Source organism: Bidens hawaiensis, unplaced genomic scaffold, assembly GCF_021521415.1.
Source record: "Bidens hawaiensis isolate Kalapana, Puna unplaced genomic scaffold, B.hawaiensis_p1.1 tig00001179_1, whole genome shotgun sequence".
Taxonomy (NCBI): Eukaryota; Viridiplantae; Streptophyta; class Magnoliopsida; order Asterales; family Asteraceae; genus Bidens; species Bidens hawaiensis.
Genome location: NW_027491068.1, coordinates 3,593,910 through 3,614,253, shown reverse-complemented (window position 1 = coordinate 3,614,253; position 20,344 = coordinate 3,593,910). Strand labels below are relative to the sequence as shown.

Sequence of the window (20,344 nt, the reverse complement as noted above, 5' to 3'; positions counted from 1 at the left end):
GGACTTTGCGGCACCAAACTCTTTAATTATATTATACTAGCTGGGTGCCCGCATGATGCAGCGGGGGCTCGCGCAACTTCACAGTGAACGCATAGTCCGTGTCGGTGCATACGTCACCTGGTGACAGTGCACACGTAACCTAAAATTGGACCGCGTAACTCGTGCAAAGCCAGTTGCGTGTTATCAAATATTGAACACGCGTAACTCGGTGGGAATGCACGTTACCGACATTGGAACATGCTTAACCAACACCACGCGTGTATTTCATGGCGATTAACAGTGTCGGGTGCTACGTGGGACTGGACACGTATTTATCGGCCCCGGTATATTTCAACAACGGTATCTGCGTAACTTGTAACGAAAATCAAAAGGAAAACATTAAATATACATTACTTTGAAATACATCATTTTTTTAAACCAATCCGTTTTGGCCCCAAACATGTTCTGACTCGACATCGTTCTGACCTGGCCCCTTTATACTCGAACCCGAACCAAATTAACCATTTTTTTTGTATTGACTCATTCCGACCCTATTGTACTTTTACAAATGAACTGATCTCACAAGACTCGACCTGTTAATCAATTCTAAATCGTAAGCGCGTAACATGTTAACGTTTTAAAACAAAAAAAAAACTATAGCAATATCATACTCAAATCAAAGAGAATAAAATGCTCGTTTTTATGATGTATTTTTTTTGAAAAAAACATTAACGTGTGAAAAAGTTATGCCCTTAAAAAGTCGTGAGGTAGTTGGTTTTGACTTAAGGGGCATGCATGTAACTATTATTAAATTTTACAAAAAAGGTAATGAAGTTGAAGGACTAAAGTTGTAAGTATATGTTAAAAAAAAGAAAGTTGTAAAGACTTAATTTTAAGTTTTATATTTTTTATGCATTATGTGTTGTATATAAAGCATTAAGTTTGATACCTTTCAAAATTTAAGAGGTCCCTAACTCATGTTTTATATATAGCATAGATATAGATAATAACTCTCAATTGTCACATCCTATCTATACACAGTCATACACAACTAAAACCAAATACAAAATAATAATAAAAAAAGAGCGGGAAAACAAAACAAGACAAGACAAAGTAGTGGCTAGCAACTTATCCCAAACGCCACTATTTGAATAATACATTTTATTATTATTATTATTGTTATTATTATTATTGTTATTATTACTTCCAAAAAGAAAAAAAGTTTAGGTTTTCACTTTCAGAATCAATGGCACCGAAGCGAAAAACCGCCGAAAAACCTTCCGATGATAACAACACAACCAGAGTCACCCGCAAGTCACCGCGCCTAGCCACTCAAGCCAAGCCGCCGGTGGTTGAGCCGAAGCCGAAGACCAAGAAGGCTAAAGTGAGTCCCAAGAAGAAGCAGCCGGAGTCAAAAGCAGCTGAAACAACAACTGAAGCAGCTGCGCCGGTTGAAAATGGGTCCAAGACTGTTGTGATTGAGCACTGGTATGTTTATTGCTTTTCAGTTAAGAAAACTAAATAGAAGCTTTGATGGTTAGTTTGATGAAGAAAAGATTATGAAATGTGCAAGGTTTTGTACTGTATTTTGTTGTTTAAAGAAACAAGATAGAAACTTTTGGTTGTTAGTTTGAACAAAAGAAGTGAAATGTGGTTAGATTACTTGATACTTGACATTTGGAGACTGATTTTGGTTCTTGATGGCAAATGGGGTGATTTGGGTCAAAGAAATTTGGGTAAACGGGTTGATTTGGGTCAAAGATTTGGGCAAATGGGTTAATTTGGGATTTTAGGTCAAGATATTTGGTAAATGGATTGATTTGGGTCATGAAATATGGTAAGTGGGTTAATTTGGGTCAAATATTTTTGTAAATGGTTTAATTTGGGTCAAAGAAATTTGGTTAAATGGGTTGATTTGGGTCAAATATATTTGGGTAAATGGGTCAAAGAAATTTGAGTAAAGGGGTTAATTTGGGTCAAAGGATGTTGGGTAAATTGGTAATTTAGGGTCAAAGAAATATGGGTTATTTCGGGTCAAAGAAATTTGGGCAAATAAGTTGATTTGTGTAAAAGAAATCTGCATTTGGGTTCGTTTAGTCAACTCAAGTTAACCAACGGGTCAAAGCGCGTGACACTTGTAAAACTTTACCAATTTAAAACGAGCTTAAATGAACACTTTGCAAGCATATTCAAGGCATAAATTTATGTTTATGCCAGAATTAAACGAAAGTCTTTAAGTAGCATGATTACAAACATCTAGCTCAGTTATTAATTCTATAAAACGTGATTAAAAGTTGATCAATATTGGAATATTTATCATCTTTTTTGAAATCTCTTTATTTGAGTACTTACGAAGGCAATATAATGATGTATGGAAACCATACTTTTTTTGTATGACAGCAAACAGTGCAACCAGTTTAAAGTGAGGGCTGTTAAGGTTAAACTTGGTTTGGAGAACGCTATATCTGGCATTAATGTGATTGTCAACCCAGATAAGGTATTATTTTTGTTAAACCCATTTTGTTTTTCCATGAATTTATTCCAGTTATGGTCAAGATGGGCCGTTATGCTTGTGACGTTTTATATAATTAGATTCCTTTCTTTGCAGCCAAGAAGGGGATGCTTTGAAGTGCGAGAAGAAGGCGGCAAAACGTTTATAAGTCTTCTGGTAATCTCATCACTGATCTTTGTTCATATTCATTTTTCTTGCTATTACGCATTATTCTTTACTTATAGGAATAGATCCACTTTTAATATGTTATAAGTGTTTGACCTGTTTATGAATGGGTTGATTTGGTTTGTGCTTTGTCATTAAACACATTGAATAAAAACTTTAGCTAAGGGTCACAGATCTCTTAGATTTTTGTATTTAATATATGACTGTTACTATCAAGATATGTTTATTTGCATTCGTAACCAGCACATTATTAGTTTACTGAAATTTTATAAATGGACGTTGGACAAAGCATGCTAGCAGGTCAACCGGAATCCTTATATTATTTTGTTATGTGCAGGATATGAAACGACCATTTGCACCTATGAAGGCATTGGACATGGATGCTGTCATATCTGACATCATTGACCAGATCAAATGATCTAACCGGTCGTATCTAGCCTAAGTAGGCAGGCGTGCATCTATTTTGATCAATGTTTCTTAGGAAAACGACAAACCCTTATTTTGGTACCATATCGAATCGCTTCGTAGGTGTAATCGGCTGTTTGTTTGCTTCCGTGTGACTATGTTTCTTTTGTTCTGTTGGTTCAATGATGAGTTGCTGGAATTGACATTTATGATGCTAAATTTGAGTTTGTTGTCTTTGCAATTTCAAACACATCAAGTGAATGAGGTAAATCTATTTTTGCCTATGTGGGGAACAGAAAAATGAGAGGTCTAAAACTCAAACAGGGGTGTAAACAAGCCGGCTTATCTAATCTTGAGTTTGGCTTGCTTAACTTAGGAGAGCTCGAGCTTTGCTTATTTAGAAGTTAGAATTCCTTCTAAAGCTCAGGCTTGACTTATTTTATTTAACTATTTTAATTGTATAGATTATAATTATCTGCATTTATATTTCTTATTATAAATTTTATAAGTATCATAATATATGCTATTTAATCATTTTTATCATAATTTTATATACAAGAATTACTATGTTGATATAAATCTCTTATATTACACAAAATTTATATAAATAATAACCTTGTTTAAGCTCATTTAGTTTCCCAAATCTAGTCAAGACCGATATGTGAAGCTTGGGCTTGCAGGGGATCATTTATTATGAGTTTGAGCTTTTAGCGATCTGATCACCAGTGGCTTACGAATTGCCTTGTTCGTTTACGCCCCTAAACTCAGTTGGCTGGAGCTCATTTAATTTTAACAAAAACTATATCTGGTCACTAGTTGCTTATGGGTTCAAATAGAAGCCTCTATGTAGTTTTTGTTGTGGGTATGAAGGTAGATTGTGTATATATATATATATATATATATTGGATTTGTTCATCAATCATGCTCTTCTGCATAAGAAAATACAGAATGATCATGAGGTTGCAATCAAACGTCTGAAGATCTAAACTTTAGATTTTGCTTGAGATGGTGAGGTGTATGATCCTGATTTTGATAGAGCTGTGATGTTCGAACAAATTTTAGAAGTAGGAATTTGACTCTTGAAGGGATTAGATTTCATAATAGGAGGAAAATATTTGAGTTTTGAGGTGAGATGTGAAATGGCCGCATATGAGCCACGTAGATGATAGGTAGATAGTGAGGCTTTCACATTTCACACAAAGTTGAATGTGCTATGATGAGATGAAATATGAAACGTGGTTATAGTTACTTGTGGGGTTAGGTGAAGATAAATGATTGGTTTAATAATTAACTAATTAAAAAAACAACCTCATGCTTGCTCGAGAGACCATGCCCTTGCCCTCGCGCTCTCCTTTAGGAGTTTAGGTTGTTGTTTGGTGGTGTGTCGCACCCGCTCTGCCACCGTGGTTGTGGCTCGCACCCTGTCACAATTCCATAACTCATGTCCTTAGTGTTGTCTTATTTAATCTCCATAGATCACTTCACTAATACATCTCTCTACACACACACTATGATTTTACATTCTTATTAGACATAAACCTTCTTGTAATAAAGATCTTCATATCTATTTTAGAATTGTAGGATATCGCATAGGGTGGAAAAAGACCCAACCTTTTATTTTAACGCCTAAATGCTAAACTTTTCAAGGGCTGAGCCCTTAGATTTTCAATTTTACACCTTAACCACCTTACCGCCCTACCAAAGTGTCAATGACACTAATACCATAGGCTACTCGAGCAATCAGAAATTAGACCATATATTCTAATCTATAAAATGCTATTATGGAAGGGGGCCATCTATATACATGTTATCTAGCATCTTATTCTAAACTGTTTCAAACGCGTCCGAATAGAGGTCAGACAACCGCTTGAACCAAAATTTTCAAAGTTTGACCATTTATGGTCAGAATGGTCGTCCAGATATAGATCAATCTAACCAATAAGTTTTAAACTTGACTTTTTTTTTTATCAAGACGATCAAGCATTTTATAGACGGTCATATGACATTAAATCAGACGGGATGACGTAATTATAGCATACCTCTTCCATGTTATATCCTATATATAACATTTCATATTTGAATATGATGCAAATGATTCATCACAATCACCACCACCACCGCCGGTTATCTCTCTACCACCTCCTCCTCCTCGCCGGCCGCCGTATCAAACCCCTGCAACAACTCCACGCTCAGATCATCATCTCCGGCAAAACCACCTCACTCCCACTTATTACCAAACTCATCACATCCACCTGCACCACTCAATCAATCCAATACACCCACCAAATCCTACACTCAACCCCAAACCCAGACTCATTCCTCTTCAGTTCACTTATCAAAACCTCAACCCACCACAGTTTATACCACCACTCACTCATATTCTACCAACACATGCTAGCTTGCAAAACAGAGTGTTCAAATCACACATTTACAGCTGTGTTAAAATCTTGTGCTAATTTGTCTGCTCTTGGGATTGGTAAAACTGTTCATTGTCATGTGATTGTTTGTGGGTATGGGTTGGATTTGTTTGTTCAGGCTGCTTTGGTTAGTTTTTACACGAAATGTAATGAGTTGGGGGCTGCACGCCAGGTGTTCGATGAAATGCCTGAGAGAAGTTTGGTTGCGTGGAACGCGATGATTTCTGGGTACGAGCAGAATGGGCTTGCTGAGGAGGCTATTGGGTTGTTTAATTGTATGCGTGAGGCGGGTATGGAGTTTGATTCGGTGACGATGGTGACTGTGTTGGCTGCGTGTTCTCAGTTGGGTGATCTCGGGTTGGGTCGGTGGGTTCATGAGTATATTAATGTTAACGGTTTACGTGTGAATACTACGATTGGGACTTCGTTGATTAACATGTATGGTAGATGTGGAGATGTGATAAAAGCAAGAGAAGTGTTTGATTCATTAAATCAACAAAATGTTATTACTTGGACAGCCATGATATCAACTTATGGTATGCATGGTTATGGTAATGAAGCAATGAAGATCTTCCATCTTATGAAACATGGCCCACCTCCGAATTCCGTAACATTTATTGCTGTTTTATCCGCTTGTGCTCATGCTGGACTAGTGTCTGAAGGTCAGCTTGCTTATGCTAGCATGATACAAAATTACCAAATTGCCCCTAGAATCGAGCATCATGTTTCCATGGTTGATATGCTAGGACGCGCAGGGCTGTTAAACGAGGCATATCAACATATTCAAAGTATGAATGATATCAAACCTAATGCAGCTGTATGGACCGCAATGCTTGGAGCCTGCAAGATGCATAAAAATGTAACTCTTGGTGTTATAGCAGCTGAGAATCTTTTAGCTATTGAGCCTCATCATCCGGGCCATTTTGTGTTAATATCGAATGTATATGCAATGGCGGGCCAGATGGACCGAGTTGAGATGGTTAGAAATGTGATGATTGAAAAGGGTTTAAAGAAACAAGTTGGATATTCCACCATAGAAGTTGATAACAAGACGTATATGTTTAGTATGGCTGATGTGTCACACCCTGAAACCGATACAATTTACAAGTATTTAGACGAGTTAATGGAGAGATGTCGGGAAGTGGGTTATACACCAGCATTTGAGTCGGTTATGCATGAGGTGGAAGATGAAGAAAGAGCGCATGCACTTAGATATCATAGTGAGAAGCTTGCATTAGCGTTTGGGCTTTTGAAAACTAGAGAGGGGTCGGTTATAAGGATTGTGAAGAACCTTAGGGTGTGTGAAGATTGCCACGTGGCAATTAAGTTTATTTCGGTTGTGACTAGACGGAAGATTATTGTTCGTGATAAGCTTCGGTTTCATCATTTTGAAGATGGATCTTGCTCGTGTTTGGATTACTGGTGATGGCCATGGGTTTGATGTGGATCGGATTGGAACACGTTTATGTAAAACTCAGGACATACGGGTTAGAAAAGGGGTCGACTTCAAAAGGTCACAACTCAAACGTAAAGGGTTTGTGACCGAAGAATGGCAAACGCCGGTTTGGCATGTGTGTATGTAGAATTGTAGATCATCTTTGGTTCTTTTGAGTTATAAAGAAAGAAACATTGGCTATTGTTGTAACAATTATTCAAGATTTTGCCTTTGTAACAATTATTCAAGATTTTTGCCTTTTCAAGGTTGTAAGTGCTTGAACACTTCTAACAAATATCTCAGGTTCGAATCCAGTTTCCATTGAATTTCTACCTTTAACTCTCTTGAAGGACACAATATAAATGAGCCAAGTTGCTAGAGATACTCAAGATCGGCTCACTAAAAGCTTGAACCTAGCTTAAACGAGCAAATAAGTGTATTTAATAAATGAGTACCATCCAGAGCTTCACTTATCGAGCTGCTCACGAGCCTAATAATTATATAATTTTTATTAAATATATTAAATATAATTTTTTTGCAAAATAAAATAACATATGTTATGTGATGTATAAAAATTATAATTAAAAAAATAAAAAATAATTATAAATGCGTACAAACTAATTAATAAACAATGAAAGAGCCGAGTCTGACCCGAGTTCGAGCTTAACAACCTACACACAAGTCGATCTCGATGTTAGAAATATCGCTTGAAACCAGACGACTTCAAGTTGTCGCAAGTTAAATGGGCCGAGCTCAAGCCTAGTCATGCTTGGGCTCAGCTCATTACATCCCTAAATGAACACATGCCCAGTGTTGGCTGCGTTTTACCATATCCTGGTTAGCAATGTATTGGTATGGTGCGGTTCGGTTAATTTTCCAAAAAGGATTTTGGCTTTATCTAAATAACAAATTTGCACAATATGAAAATAGTCTAAATGTGTTGAGAATACAATAGTTTTAACAAAGAAAAATGAACCATCTAATCTCAAAAGTAACAAATTATAGTAACCATAAAACAAGCAAAGAAAGATATACTATAAAACTGTCTTCATCCACTAGTCACCTCCCACCTAGTAAATTTCATCATCAGGTATATCAGGATTCAAAAACTTCTCCGGATCTTTGCTAATCGCATCATAACTAAGTGTAGGTTTAACGCGATCTGGTACGGGCTCAAGTGGGAATATAGAATCTTGATCTATAACCCCATCAATTATCCCATATTCAACCGCTTCAATAGGAGACATATATCTATCTCTATCAATATCCTTTTGAACTTGTTCATAAGTTCTCCCAGTTGACTCTGCTATTATTCTTGTCACGTTTTCCTTATTATGCATCATTTCTCGTGCTTGAATCTCAACATCTAGTGCCTGTCCGCTTGCACCACCGAGTGGTTGGTGGATCATAATTCTTGTATTAGGCATTGCAAGACGTTTACCTTTCGTTCCACCACCTAAAATTAAGGAAGCGGTTGATGCTGATATACCAAGTGCAATTGTTGAAACATCAGCCCTCACTAGCTTTAGAGCATCATAAATAGCCATTGAAGAGCTGTTTGAACATTTAATAACATGTTTAGTTCATAATAAACGGGCATAAAATAAGTTCCTTAAAAATCAGTAGGCCTTTTAATGAACAGAACCGTTAGGGCGGGAAGTTTGTTTATGTTCGTTTATTTAATAAACAACCGAACATGAACAAGCATTTTTGTTCATTTACTTGAACGAACGAACATCAACACATGTTGTTCGTTCATTTATGTTCGTGAATGTTATACATTTAAATTTTTTTATGCTCGTTCTTTGCGTTCATTTATTTATGTTCATTATTTTATGTTTGTTTAGGTTAGTTCATTTACGTTCGCTAATATATTCTTTAAATTTTTAGGCCCAACACATTGTTGTTTACTTGTACATATATTTGCTTTTAGCTCAATTATGTTATTTCACCTATGTTCAGTTATGTTCGTTCGTTTACATTCATGAACTGTTCGTTTATACTGTTAACGAACAAAACGAACACAAACACAAACACATTAATTTTCTTAATGAACGAACATGAACAAAGAAACCGTGTTCGTTTAGTTTGTGTTTGATCGCTTGTTCGGTTAAAGTTAAATTAATGAGCACGAACATTCTGGTTCGTATACAGGCCTAGATATCTGTTTTGTTGCAGCTACAGAGCTACTCCTAAACTGGTTATTGACATCCAATCAAATAATCAAAATCAGTTTAACTATAACCTAACACTATAAACTGATATTATCTACCCCATTAAAAACTCATTAATTGATGCCAATTACCAAACACCCCTTATAGGACAAATCTACACCCAATTTTGCATACTATTTATTATTGACAGAATTAATAAATGACCAAAAAGAACATTTTAATTAGGCCTGTAAACGAATCGAACGTTCACGTTAACACTTTGTGAACCATTTAGCGGGAAGTTCACTTATTAAATAAATGAACAGACATGAACACAATTTTTGTTCATTTAGTTAAAACAAACGAACATGAACACATGTCCAGTTCGTTCATTATTGTTCATGAACGTTGGTTTTTTTTTTCTAACTTGGTTAAGTTCGTTCGCTTATATATTCACTGAAAATTCTCTAGTAATAACAAATTAGCTAGCTTTATGAACTTAAAATATCCCTCATTACAATGTAGCCTAGATTGATGCCCACTTTTACTTTTAAATGGTGTTAGCTCAGTCATGTTCAAATGTGTGTGATATATATAGGGGCTACAACACCACTACGCCCGTAAAACAAAAACCCACATTTTGCTGACACGTGTCACAAAACGCCACATTTTGTTGGGCCTCCACTACACATAGCCTTATAAATATATATTTTTTTTAATTTCAGAATTATTAGGGACTTCATAGAAACATCCAAACGATTTACAATGAAGTGGCAGGTAAGCGGGCAACAAGCTGCGCCACAACCCTCTTTTGGATAGCAAACCCAATCCGACTAAAAACAAAGTTTTGATTCTTATGGGCTGATACGTTACTATACACAACTTTCTGAACCCTATTCAAAAGGTCCACGGCATCAGGAGCTAAGAAACCAAAAGTGTCAAAGGCGAAGGGGATAAACACGTGTTGATTCTCCAAACAAGCTCTCTCGTGTTTAGCAACCTTGCCCGATGCCGCCTTCAATGCTGCCTGGCCTGCTACAAATCCAGTGTCCCTAATCCCAACAAGAGGGGACACTCCTGTGAGGTCGACACAAGCGTGTTTTCCCCCTACCCACCCAAAAACAAGAATATCGGCGGGTCGTAATGTAGATATCCTTCTTGAGGATCCGTAAGAAAGTTTACGGGGGCTTCCTTTTTAGCCGAAATTCCGGCTCGTTTAAGAACATCGCATAGAACATCCCTCACCAAATCATGCCTGTACTTAAACCCAGGCAACTCTTTGCAGTGAACTGCATGCTCGCCAAAAGAATCCAAACAAACCTTACGGCAAACTGGGCACGGCCCATCTACCAGCAAACTGGTAGAAAATAGTTATAACTATACTATAAATATCAGTTTTGTTACGGCAAACTGGGCTCGGCTTATAAATATCAGTTTTGTTACAAGCCTAAAAATAGTTATAACTATACTATAATAAACTGGTAGAAATTAAAGAGTACCTGAGAGAGCCACCAGTGGAATTAATAAAAAGCCTGATTGAAGAAACACTAAGTGACCCCGGGCAGATTATGGATAATCTGGGGGTTAAGTAATGTTTCCCACGAGGGTTAGGTCCGGCAAAGAAGGATGTTCTTCAGATGACCTGCAAAACAGACACCGTGAGCTCGTCACTGAGAAAGGGGGGGTTCCTCCTTGTGACCACCCTCCGGCGTGAGAATCAGACTAGATTGCTCTGAATATAAGTGTATATTGAGAGAAATAGCTAGTGAAGGTAAGATACAAGATGATGATACCGTTCCAAGGTGTTGGAGTATTTATAGCCGAAGGTAGGTTTCCAAGCAGGTACAGCCAGCTGTATAATATTCCTGTTCTACCAACTATGGGCTACGCACGTGCCATGCTGGTTGGTGGGTAGGCAGCGGCTGATAGTGACAAGGCTATGTGCGTGCCACGACAAGGGTTGGTGAGTAGGCAGCGGCTAATAGTGACAAACAGTACTAGAGCATGCTCCTCCTCGTACTGTTGTCGGTGAGCTGTCACCCTGTGATTGGTTCATGGGCTGCTTTGGTCAGACCTTGTCTATTTTGTCCATACCTTGGCAGGTATAGTACAAAAGATCTTCCAGAAGCATACGGACTGGCTCATTTGGGCGGGAGTATTCCCGCCTTGCTCATTCCTTCAGGTGACACTGAATTATTGAGAATTAGTGCCTTGTGCGTGTAGCCTTGCTATTAGTGCGGGTAGCCTTCCCTGATGGCTTGTATCCGCAACTGCGGGGACAGGCGGGGTACTTCACCATTGGGAGGCTTTCCCTGCGGGAACAGCTGGCGTACTGCGCGTAAGGTCTTCATCTCTGAGCATGGTGGGTCCTGCGGAACCAGTTGGTCCTTGCGCAGACGTCCCTCTTCAAGGTGAGTCTTGCGGGTCCAACTGGGCTCTGCTGGGACCTACCTCTTCAAGTCCCCCCAGTCCAATGTTCTTCTCATGAATTGTTAATAAGTGAGGTGAACTTTGGACTTAAGCAAGGGGTTTTGAAAAGGATTTAGTTTTAAGGTTGTCCGTGGGGATTCTTCCCGCGGTTTCCCTAATGTCACGTGCAGAAATTCCTGACTTTTCTGCTTGATCTTTGGGTATGATGCGGGTAGGTGTGTAACCTCCTCGCAAGTCAGGAGCGTTGAGTTTCACTTGTGTAGATTCTCCACGAGGTTTTGGTAGTTTTAAACATAGTGATCAATTATGTTAAAAAACCAATTCCATCCTGGAGCTTCAAACAATCTAGTTCTCAACGTTCCCGCTATGCGGGGATGTTATTTCCCTTTCCGCAAGCATGGCCCAGAAGATCCTTCTTGGTTTCAATTCCCTGCGAGTGCTAGGTATGTGAAGGGTTTCGCCTTGACACTGTACCCGCACTCGTCTTATAGTTATCTTACTTCCAAGGTATTCTTGGCGTCCATTCCCTGCGGGTGCTAAGTATGTGAAGGGTTTTGCCTTGACACTGTACTCGCACCTGTCTTATAGTTACTTGGTTGCCAAGGTAAGGGGTATAGTCCCGCTTACTTTTGAATCTTTTTGAATCTTTTTGAAATTCGAAGAGTTGGTGAAAGGATAAGAACAGTTCAAACTGTTGAAACGTCGTCCGACGGTTTCTTCTGACAGTGTCAGAACGTGCAGGAAATTATGGCGATGTGACAGTATATGGTCATTCCAGACGCTTTTTCAGGCGGGTGGGCGCGATTTTTCGGGCGCGTGGGTGCGGATTTTACGACGCGCGCCCCGTCAACAGCTGTTGCCATCTTGCTTTTTCCACGTGTCATAGTTTCATTGCACCAGCTCTTTTCTCTCTCCTCCGCATTAAATTCATCGCATTCATTGCGATGAGTATATAAAGGGGGAGAGGGTTCACGGTAATCCACACTTTCACTTCTTTCTTCTTCTTCTAAGCGATTTCCGGCGAATACTCTAACTTTCTGTCGAGCATTCTTCTGAAATCGTTCTTTACTTCCAAAACATGTTGTCTACTCATGATCCAGAAGCTACCTTCGAGGAGTCTGACTTGTATGTCGAGAACCCGACGTATACGTCCGATAAGGACGATAAGAGCACTGCTGGTGAATGCCAGTGTGCTCTTCCCATCGAGCTTTACCGGTACATCGTCCAGAAGTTCATGCTCGAGCCGTTCGAGCCTGAGTTTCCGGAGCCACACCAGACGGTGTACGATGCCCCCAAGGGCAAAATAGGGGTATATGCCGCCTTCTTCGTCTATGGGAATCTTAGGTTCCCGTTGACGAAGTTTGTATACCGTGTTCTGGATAGACACGGTGTGCACCTGACCGAGGTACACCCAATGGCGATCGCCAAGATCCGCCATTTTGAGTGGGTGTGCCTCATTCTTGGCGTGGATCCCCAAGTCGACCGCCTGATGACTTTCTACTCCTGGAGGTGCATCCAAGGCTGGTACACCCTGGTCACCCGGATCAAGGGTTTGAAGATCTGCGCTACCGAGCGCAGTCTTCGGTCTTGGAAGCGGGAGTTCTTTTACATCTGTGCCCGTGTCGTCCCTATAGCGATGACATTTAAGAACGGGAGAGCTCTCCCCAGCCTTCACGCCTCCAACTACCAGGAGGCGGAATGGTTCTCCAAGATTTCCCGGATCCAGACTCCGGTTTACCGTTTTCCGGAGTCCGGGATGGTGATGCTCGGTATGAGCAGGGTGTGGAAGGATGCTGGGGCGGATGCGCCACAGATTCCCATCGTACTTGAATACGGTTTGAACTTTATCCCTTACGGTATGCTCCGTCTTCTTTGTTGATTTAAGGTTATTTCTAACTGTTTTTCTTTTTATTTCAGAGGGAAATGACCTGCAGTCCCTCCTGCATCCGCGGGAAGCTGACGGTCCCGCTCGGTTGGGTACTCGTTCTCTTGACGAGAACGAGTTGCCCATCCTTGCGCAGACTGCGGATCGGTTTGTGGAGGCCTACCCGCCAGGCCACGAAATACTGAGCGCCACGCGGCCAGGTAAAAGACTATTTAACCCTCGCCCTCTGAATGCTGAAACCTCATTTGGAATTCCTCTAATCTTGTCATCTTCTGATGAGGAATCCGTAGATGGTCCTTTTCTTGTGCGGAAGAAGAAGGCTGCTGGCGGGAAGGGCAAGGCGAAGGTAGCCTCCACTGCCGACCAAGTGAACCGGTCTGAGTCGGAGACCGAGAGTGAAGAGGCGGCGGGGAACCCGGGTGGTGTTGAGACCACTGCTCTGGAGGTTGAAACGGCTGTCACCTCCGAGCAGCCCAGGACAACGACGGTGACCGGTACGAAGAGGCCGGCTCCATCGGGTTCGTCCCCGCCCGTTCGCACCTTCAAGCTCAAAAGGACCCGTAAGTATACTTCCTTTATCTTAACTGCATAACTTTCCGCCATTATACTTATATATCTTCTTTGTGCAGGCGTGGATGCTACCGCATTCCAGGGTGGAGCGGGGAGGAGCACCTCCGGACCCATGACGGTAGGTTTGGTCAACCTACCTGAGGCGATGACCCAGGCGACTGCGCCTGCTTCAGTTGTTGGTTCAGTTGCTCACCCGGTTGAGCCAACTGTTCCAACTGTGACGACGTCTCCGCCGGCTGTCAGTGCCATATTCACTGATTCCTTCACTGAGCCGGCGATGAGTGTTTCTGTGGATTCTTCCACAGCCGCGGCCGCGGTTGTGAGTTCACCTCCGGTGAGTTCACCTCTGTTGGTTTCTACCACGGCGGCCTCCGCTATGCCTCCTCCGGCGCCGGCGACTACGGCCGGTCCTTCAGGTATGTCCGGGGTTGGGGTGTCAAGCCAATCTCTGCCTCCTTCCCATCTGCCTGACCTCTTGGGTGGATATCCGTTAGGTTCGGGTGATGGGTTTGGCGGCTACAGGCCTGTCGTCGACCCTACAGGTGCGTAGGGTTATTTTGGCCTTTTATTATTTTATTTTATATATATATTTTTTATCATCTTTTCCTAACTGCTTTTTGCTTTTGCAGTGTCGGATTCCAATGAAGTGTATGTTCCACGATGGAACATCCGCCGAGGAACAACCCTTCGGACGCCTGTGGAATGCGTCGAGTGGGCGTGCCACGCCGCCCCAAGTGGGGCGCTGGGGGAAGCAATGTCAAGTTACCAGGAGGGTAGGTTGACAAATGAGCTCCGCATTCTCGTAGCCCAGATGCAGCCGCGCGTCGAGCTGCTTTGTCGTGAAAACGACAAGTTAAAGGCAGCTCGTATCCAAGAAGTAGCTCAGGCGCGGGCTGTCCTGGAGGAGAACAGGAGGCTCTCCGCCGTTGCTGCGGAGAAGGAGAAGACCTTCAAGGCCCTTGAGGTTGAATTTCAGGCTCGTCTCGAGGCCCGTTCCAAGGCCGCCCAAGTTGGTAATGAACAGCTTCGGTTGGCTAAGGAAACTGCACGGAACGCTACCGAGAGGGCCACCAAGGCTGAAGCTGCTGCTGAGCCTCTAAGCATCGAGATTGAGGAACTTAAAGCCAAATTAGAGAGGCTCCAGCAGGCTCATGATGCCTTGGCCATGGAAGATGCCAAGAAGCTCCAAGAGATCTTGGACCAGAGGGGGGTGCTTGACTACACTGAGCGTAAGCTAAAGGGCGTCGAAGAGGCTGCAGCTAAAGATGTGTTGCTTGCCAACCTTACAAAGAACGAAGCCGAACGCGCCCGTAATGAAGCTCAAGCTGCCCTCCAGGAGGCTCTGGTTACCAAGGAATGGCTTCTCCGAGAAGCGTTGTCTCAGGTATGCGCAGTTTCACAATTTCTTTACGCTATTCCTTAGAAGAGTTTTTGATATATACTTCTGTTTTTTAGGTTGTGCATCGGGTGTTTACGAACACATCATATGACGATGCGATGAGCGCAGCCCTCAACGCTTCTCATGAGGATGGGGAAAAGGCTGGCTTATTGCTTGGTCTAGGGTTTGTTGAACAAGGCATTCCGCCTTCCAACTTCCCTCTTTACAATGTGGATACTGAAGCTGCGTATGACCAAGCAGTGAATCAGTATGCCGCCTTCCGCATCCGGTGGTGGAGAAGGTAAACGAGATTGCTGCTGCTGATGATGGGCTAACTATCCTCAAAGCTTTCCTTGAACCGCCACACTCTACTGATGGTGCGGGTCCAAGTGGGAGTGGTCCTGAAGCTTGATACTTTAGATCCCTTTCCACCATTAGAGTAGATTTTATGTTTGTAGACTTCTAATCTTGTATGCGGGTTTGTACCCAGCAATTCTTGTAATGTTTGAATGTTGATAGAATAAAGATTATTTGTTAATGCCTTGCCTTGTTTATTTCGCGCATATTTTGTTTTAACTTAGCAATTTCTTGAGTACTTAGATAAGTTAACTTTTCAACGTGGCAGATAATAAGTTAAAGTTTTGCTTCCTCTTTCGTGATTGTGCGGATAAGACCGTCACTTTCACTTAGTAGGATGGCTAAACTTTACCTATATCTGACCTGCGTGGAAGTTTTCCTCATCTTTTCCTTTGAAATTTTCTAAGTGTTTTGAATAAGTTAACCTTTCGACGCGCGGTTGCCAATAGGTTAATGTTCAGTTTCCTCTATCATGATTGTGCGGGTAGTACCGTCACTTTCATTTATTGGGATGACCAAACTTCACCTATAGCTGACCTGCGTGAAGGTTTTCCTTAGAAATTTTTACCGTTTTATGTGTTTATGCGGGTTTTGCCGCCTTCCACACGCTACGACTTACTTCTTCCCATATTTATGCGGTGAATACCGGCATATCAGTGTGGGAAGTTCATAAGTATAAAGGTAAGGCTATCAACACAATGTGATAAAGGAGAATCATTTCCATTAGAAGTGGCCCTAGGCCTTTTCTTTACAAGTTTGGAATTGATCTACATGTAACATTTGCGTAATTGAGCTCCGTTCCATGTTCCTGGGATAGGAGTGCCATCGAGCCTTTCGAGCCGGTATGCGCCTTTTCCCAAAACTTCTTTGATAATGTACGGTCCTTCCCAGACCGGTGCCAGTTTTCCTGGGCGCTCTTGGTTTGAAGCCTCGTTGTTACGCAATATGTAGTCTCTTACATTGAAGTTGCAGAGTTTTACCCGCGTGTTGTAGTACTTTTGCATTTGTCGCTTGTAGTTTTCTTCACGCGCTGCGGCTAAGTCTCTGCGTTCCTCGGTTAGCATAAGGTCTAACCGTCTTTCCGCATCATTGTCTTCTGGCTGAATCAAGACCCTTGGTGAGGGCAAACCAATTTCGACTGGGACCATGGCTTCAGTGCCATAAGTGAGGCTGAACGGGGTTTCTCCCGTACTGGCCTTTTTCAGCGTTCTGTTTGCCCAAAGGACGTGTGGAACTTCGTCTACCCAGCCGGATCTGTGTTCCAGGAGTCTTTTCTTTATGCCTTCGACGATGCTTTTATTTGCTCTTTCCACCTCACCGTTACCTTGCGGGTGGGCCACTGAGGTAAAGGTGTGGGTGATTTGAAGTTCTTTCAGCCACTTTTGTAGCTTCTTGTCAGCAAAGTTGGTGCCGTTATCACTCACCAAAGTCTGTGGAAGTCCAAAACGACAAATAATAAATTCCCAAATAAATTTTTTAATATGTTTTGCGGTTGTTTGGGCTAAGGGTTTTGCTTCTATCCACTTGGTGAAGTAGTTGATGGCTACCACTAGGAACTGAACGTTTCCTGCTGCTGTAGGAAATGGGCCTGTCACATCGATGGCCCACTTCTGAAATGGCCATGAAGAGGTGACTGGAACAAGTTCATTCTTCGGGCGATGCGTGTTGGGTGCGTAGAGCTGGCAAGACCTACACTTTCTGATGTATGCCAACGCATCCGTATGCATCCCCGGCCAAAAGTATCACGCGTTGTTTAGCTTAGCTACAACAGCGCGTGGACCTGCGTGTACTCCACAGATGCCTTCGTGTACTTCCCTTAGGAGGTAGTCAGCATCTTGGTTGTCCACGCATCTTAAGAGTGGGCCAAGAAAGTTACGTCTGTAAAGGATATCATCGGTGAGTTGATAGTTTAATGCTTTACAACGTATTTTTCTTGCCTGTGTTTTTGACTCTGGTAGTATACCCGCTGCAAGGTAATTTATTATCGGTGTCATCCACGTTTCTGTGCCGGTTTGGATGACACAAATTTCCTTGTGCGGGACTGATGGTGCTTCAAGGAGTTCAATGCGGATGTCCTTTCCCAAATGGGTGAAGGCTAATGATGCAAGCTTGCTTAACGCATCCGCAGATTTGTTTTCGCTACGCTTGACGTGTATGACTTTACAATCATTAAAATCGCGCATAAGGGTTTTTGCTTGTGCGAGGTACAGGGCCATTGTGTCGTTCACGGCCGTGTACGTTCCGTTTATTTGGTTGGCTACTAACATGGAATCCACGTGGGCTTCCAAGTTTTTCACTCCCATTTTACGCGCAATTCTCAGCCCGGCCAAGAATGCTTCATACTCGGCTTCGTTATTCGTACTTGGAAAATCCAGTCGAATAGCGTAAGTGTATTCTTGGCCTGCTGGGTTGGTTAGTTTCAACCCTGCGCCTGAACCCTCGTTGCTGGCTGCTCCATCAGTGTAGAGTCGCCAGACATCATTGATGTCCTGTGCTGGGGAGGGTTGAGCCTCCTCCTGGCACTCTTTCTCCCGCGAAGCGGGGACTTCAGCAATAAAGTCGGCCAGGACCTGGCCTTTCATGGCTGGTCTTGGCTTGTACTTTATCGCATATTCCCCCAACTCAATTGCCCATTTGGCTAGACGTCCCGATAACTCGGGTTTGCCTAGAACGTTTGCAAGTTTGAAGTTGGTGAGAATGGTGATTGGGTGACCTTGGAAATATCGTCTTAGCCTGCGTGAAGCCTGTACAAGTGCTAAGACTAGTTTTTACAGGGTGGAGTACCGGGTTTCTACGTCTGTTAGGACACGGCTAACATAGTAAATAGGCATCTGGATACCTTTTCGCTCTACTAGCAGGACTGCCCCGGTTGCTCTATCTGTGGCAGAAAGATATATGATTAATTCCTCCCCCGCTTCTGGTGCTGTGAGCGTTGGGAGTTCGATCAAGCGTGACCAAATTTCCTGAAAAGCTGCTTCCGCTTCTGGTGTCCAGCGGAAGTGCGTTTTCTTTAAACAGTTTCTCAATGTTGACACGAATGGGAACGACCTATCCGCATGGTTTGACAAAAATCGGTTAAGTGCGACTAGGCGTCCATTCAGTGTCTGGGCTTGCTTGATGGTAGTAGGTGATTCCAATTTGATAATGGCTTCGACCTTTTCAGGGTTCGCTCTGAAGCCATCTTTAGTAACAATGACTCCCAAGAACTTCCCTTCTTCCATCCCAAAGGAACACTTGCTCGGGTTGAGCTTCATGTTTATCTTTCTGAGCGTGTTGAAAGTTTCTTCGATGTCTTTCAACATCGCTTCTGGCTCAGAGCTTTTGATGACCAAATCATCCATGTAGACTTCCAAGTTTCTCCCAATTTGGGCATGAAACTCTTTGTCCATCAGGCGTTGGTATGTGGACCCTGCATTCTTAAGTCCGAATGGCATCATTTGATAACAAAATGTGCCATCGGGCGTCCGAAATGCGGTTTTGTCCTGATCATCTACAGCCATGTGGATTTGATGGTACCCCTTATATGCGTCAAGGAAGCATTTAAGGCGAAACGGTGCTAATGAATCCACTTTGAGGTCAATTTCGGGTAACGGGTAACAATCTTTGGGGCATGCTTTGTTTAAATCTTTGAAATCTATGCACATGCGCCATTGTTTGTTAGCCTTCGGTACCATAACGGGATTTGCAACCCATGTTTGATATCTACTAACGCGTACGATGCCCGCGTCAAGGAGTTCCTTGACTTGGGTTCTACACGCGTTAGCCTGTTCCGCCCCCATTACTCTGCGCTTTTGTATGACTGGCGTAAAAGCCGGGTCACACTTGAGCTTATGCTCTGCTTTACTTCGAGGTACACCAGTCATGTCAGCTGGTGCCCACGCGAAGATGTCAGCGCTTATCTGCAGTAAGCGTTTGAGTAAGGTGCGCGTAGGATCAGTGATTGTTGGGCCAATTGTAACAGCCTGGTCAGGGTATTTGCCATTGAGGGCCCATTTTTCTGGTTCGGTGATGGTTGGTTTAGCCATCTTTGGTTTGGGTTTACATGAGACAGATGCGATGCATACCTGGGGGATACCGGTGATCATCGCTACACCCTCAGCAGTTGGCCATCCCATCATGCCGTGGACTGAAGATACCACGGCGTTGAATCTTGCCATCCCGTCTCTCCCGAAGAGAATGTCGTATGTGTGGTGTGGCTTCCTCATCACGACGAAGTCCACGTCTTCTGTGCGGGAGTATTTCCCGTCCGTGAGAATGACGGGGAAAGATAGGATACCCAGGGGGGTGTTTGTGCTGTCGTCGAACCCTTCCATTGAGGCGTAAACCGTTTCCAGGCGTTCATTGTCTTCGTCGTCTAGCTTGTCGAAGAACTGCCTGTACATAACCGTTGACGAGGCGCCGTTGTCAGCAAGAGTGCGGGAAGTTATGTAATGCCCCAGCTGGCTTTTGATGACGATAGGGCCTTCCTTGCTGGGTCCTCCTGGCACTCGCGGGAAGCGCACCTCAGCTTCCTTCCATTCGCATGGTTCTGTCGTTCGTCTTTTTCTTCCTCTGATGTTGCCATGAACCATGTGGATGCTGATGTCAACGGGCTTTCGTCCGTTGCCTTTATACCGGTTATCATTCCTTCCTCCATTCTTGATTGATGCCACAAGGTG

The 20,344-nt window shown here is 42.7% G+C and overlaps 3 protein-coding genes across 3 annotated transcripts; 2 read left to right on the top strand and 1 right to left on the bottom strand.

Annotated features, from left to right (window-relative positions):
* Positions 1-1,193: 1,193 nt before the first annotated feature.
* On the top strand, positions 1,194-3,085 carry LOC143562897 (uncharacterized). Its single transcript, XM_077050579.1, has 4 exons — positions 1,194-1,467; positions 2,380-2,476; positions 2,588-2,647; positions 2,994-3,085. Exons 1-4 carry the CDS (start codon positions 1,226-1,228, stop codon positions 3,072-3,074), a joined length of 480 nt encoding a protein of 159 aa, XP_076906694.1. The 5' UTR covers positions 1,194-1,225; the 3' UTR covers positions 3,075-3,085.
* Positions 3,086-5,319: 2,234 nt separating this feature from the next.
* Positions 5,320-7,032, top strand: LOC143562886 (pentatricopeptide repeat-containing protein At2g33760-like). Its single transcript, XM_077050569.1, has one exon. The coding sequence runs from the start codon at positions 5,453-5,455 to the stop codon at positions 6,902-6,904; it is 1,452 nt and encodes a 483-aa protein (XP_076906684.1). The 5' UTR covers positions 5,320-5,452; the 3' UTR covers positions 6,905-7,032.
* An 842-nt stretch (positions 7,033-7,874) lies between these two features.
* LOC143562874 (ATP-dependent Clp protease proteolytic subunit 4, chloroplastic-like) lies at positions 7,875-10,597 on the bottom strand. Its single transcript, XM_077050561.1, has 2 exons — positions 10,566-10,597; positions 7,875-8,467 (listed from the first exon to the last, which is right to left on the bottom strand). Exon 2 carries the CDS (start codon positions 8,458-8,460, stop codon positions 7,984-7,986), a length of 477 nt encoding a protein of 158 aa, XP_076906676.1. The 5' UTR covers positions 8,461-8,467; positions 10,566-10,597; the 3' UTR covers positions 7,875-7,983.
* Between the last annotated feature and the right edge of the window lie 9,747 nt (positions 10,598-20,344).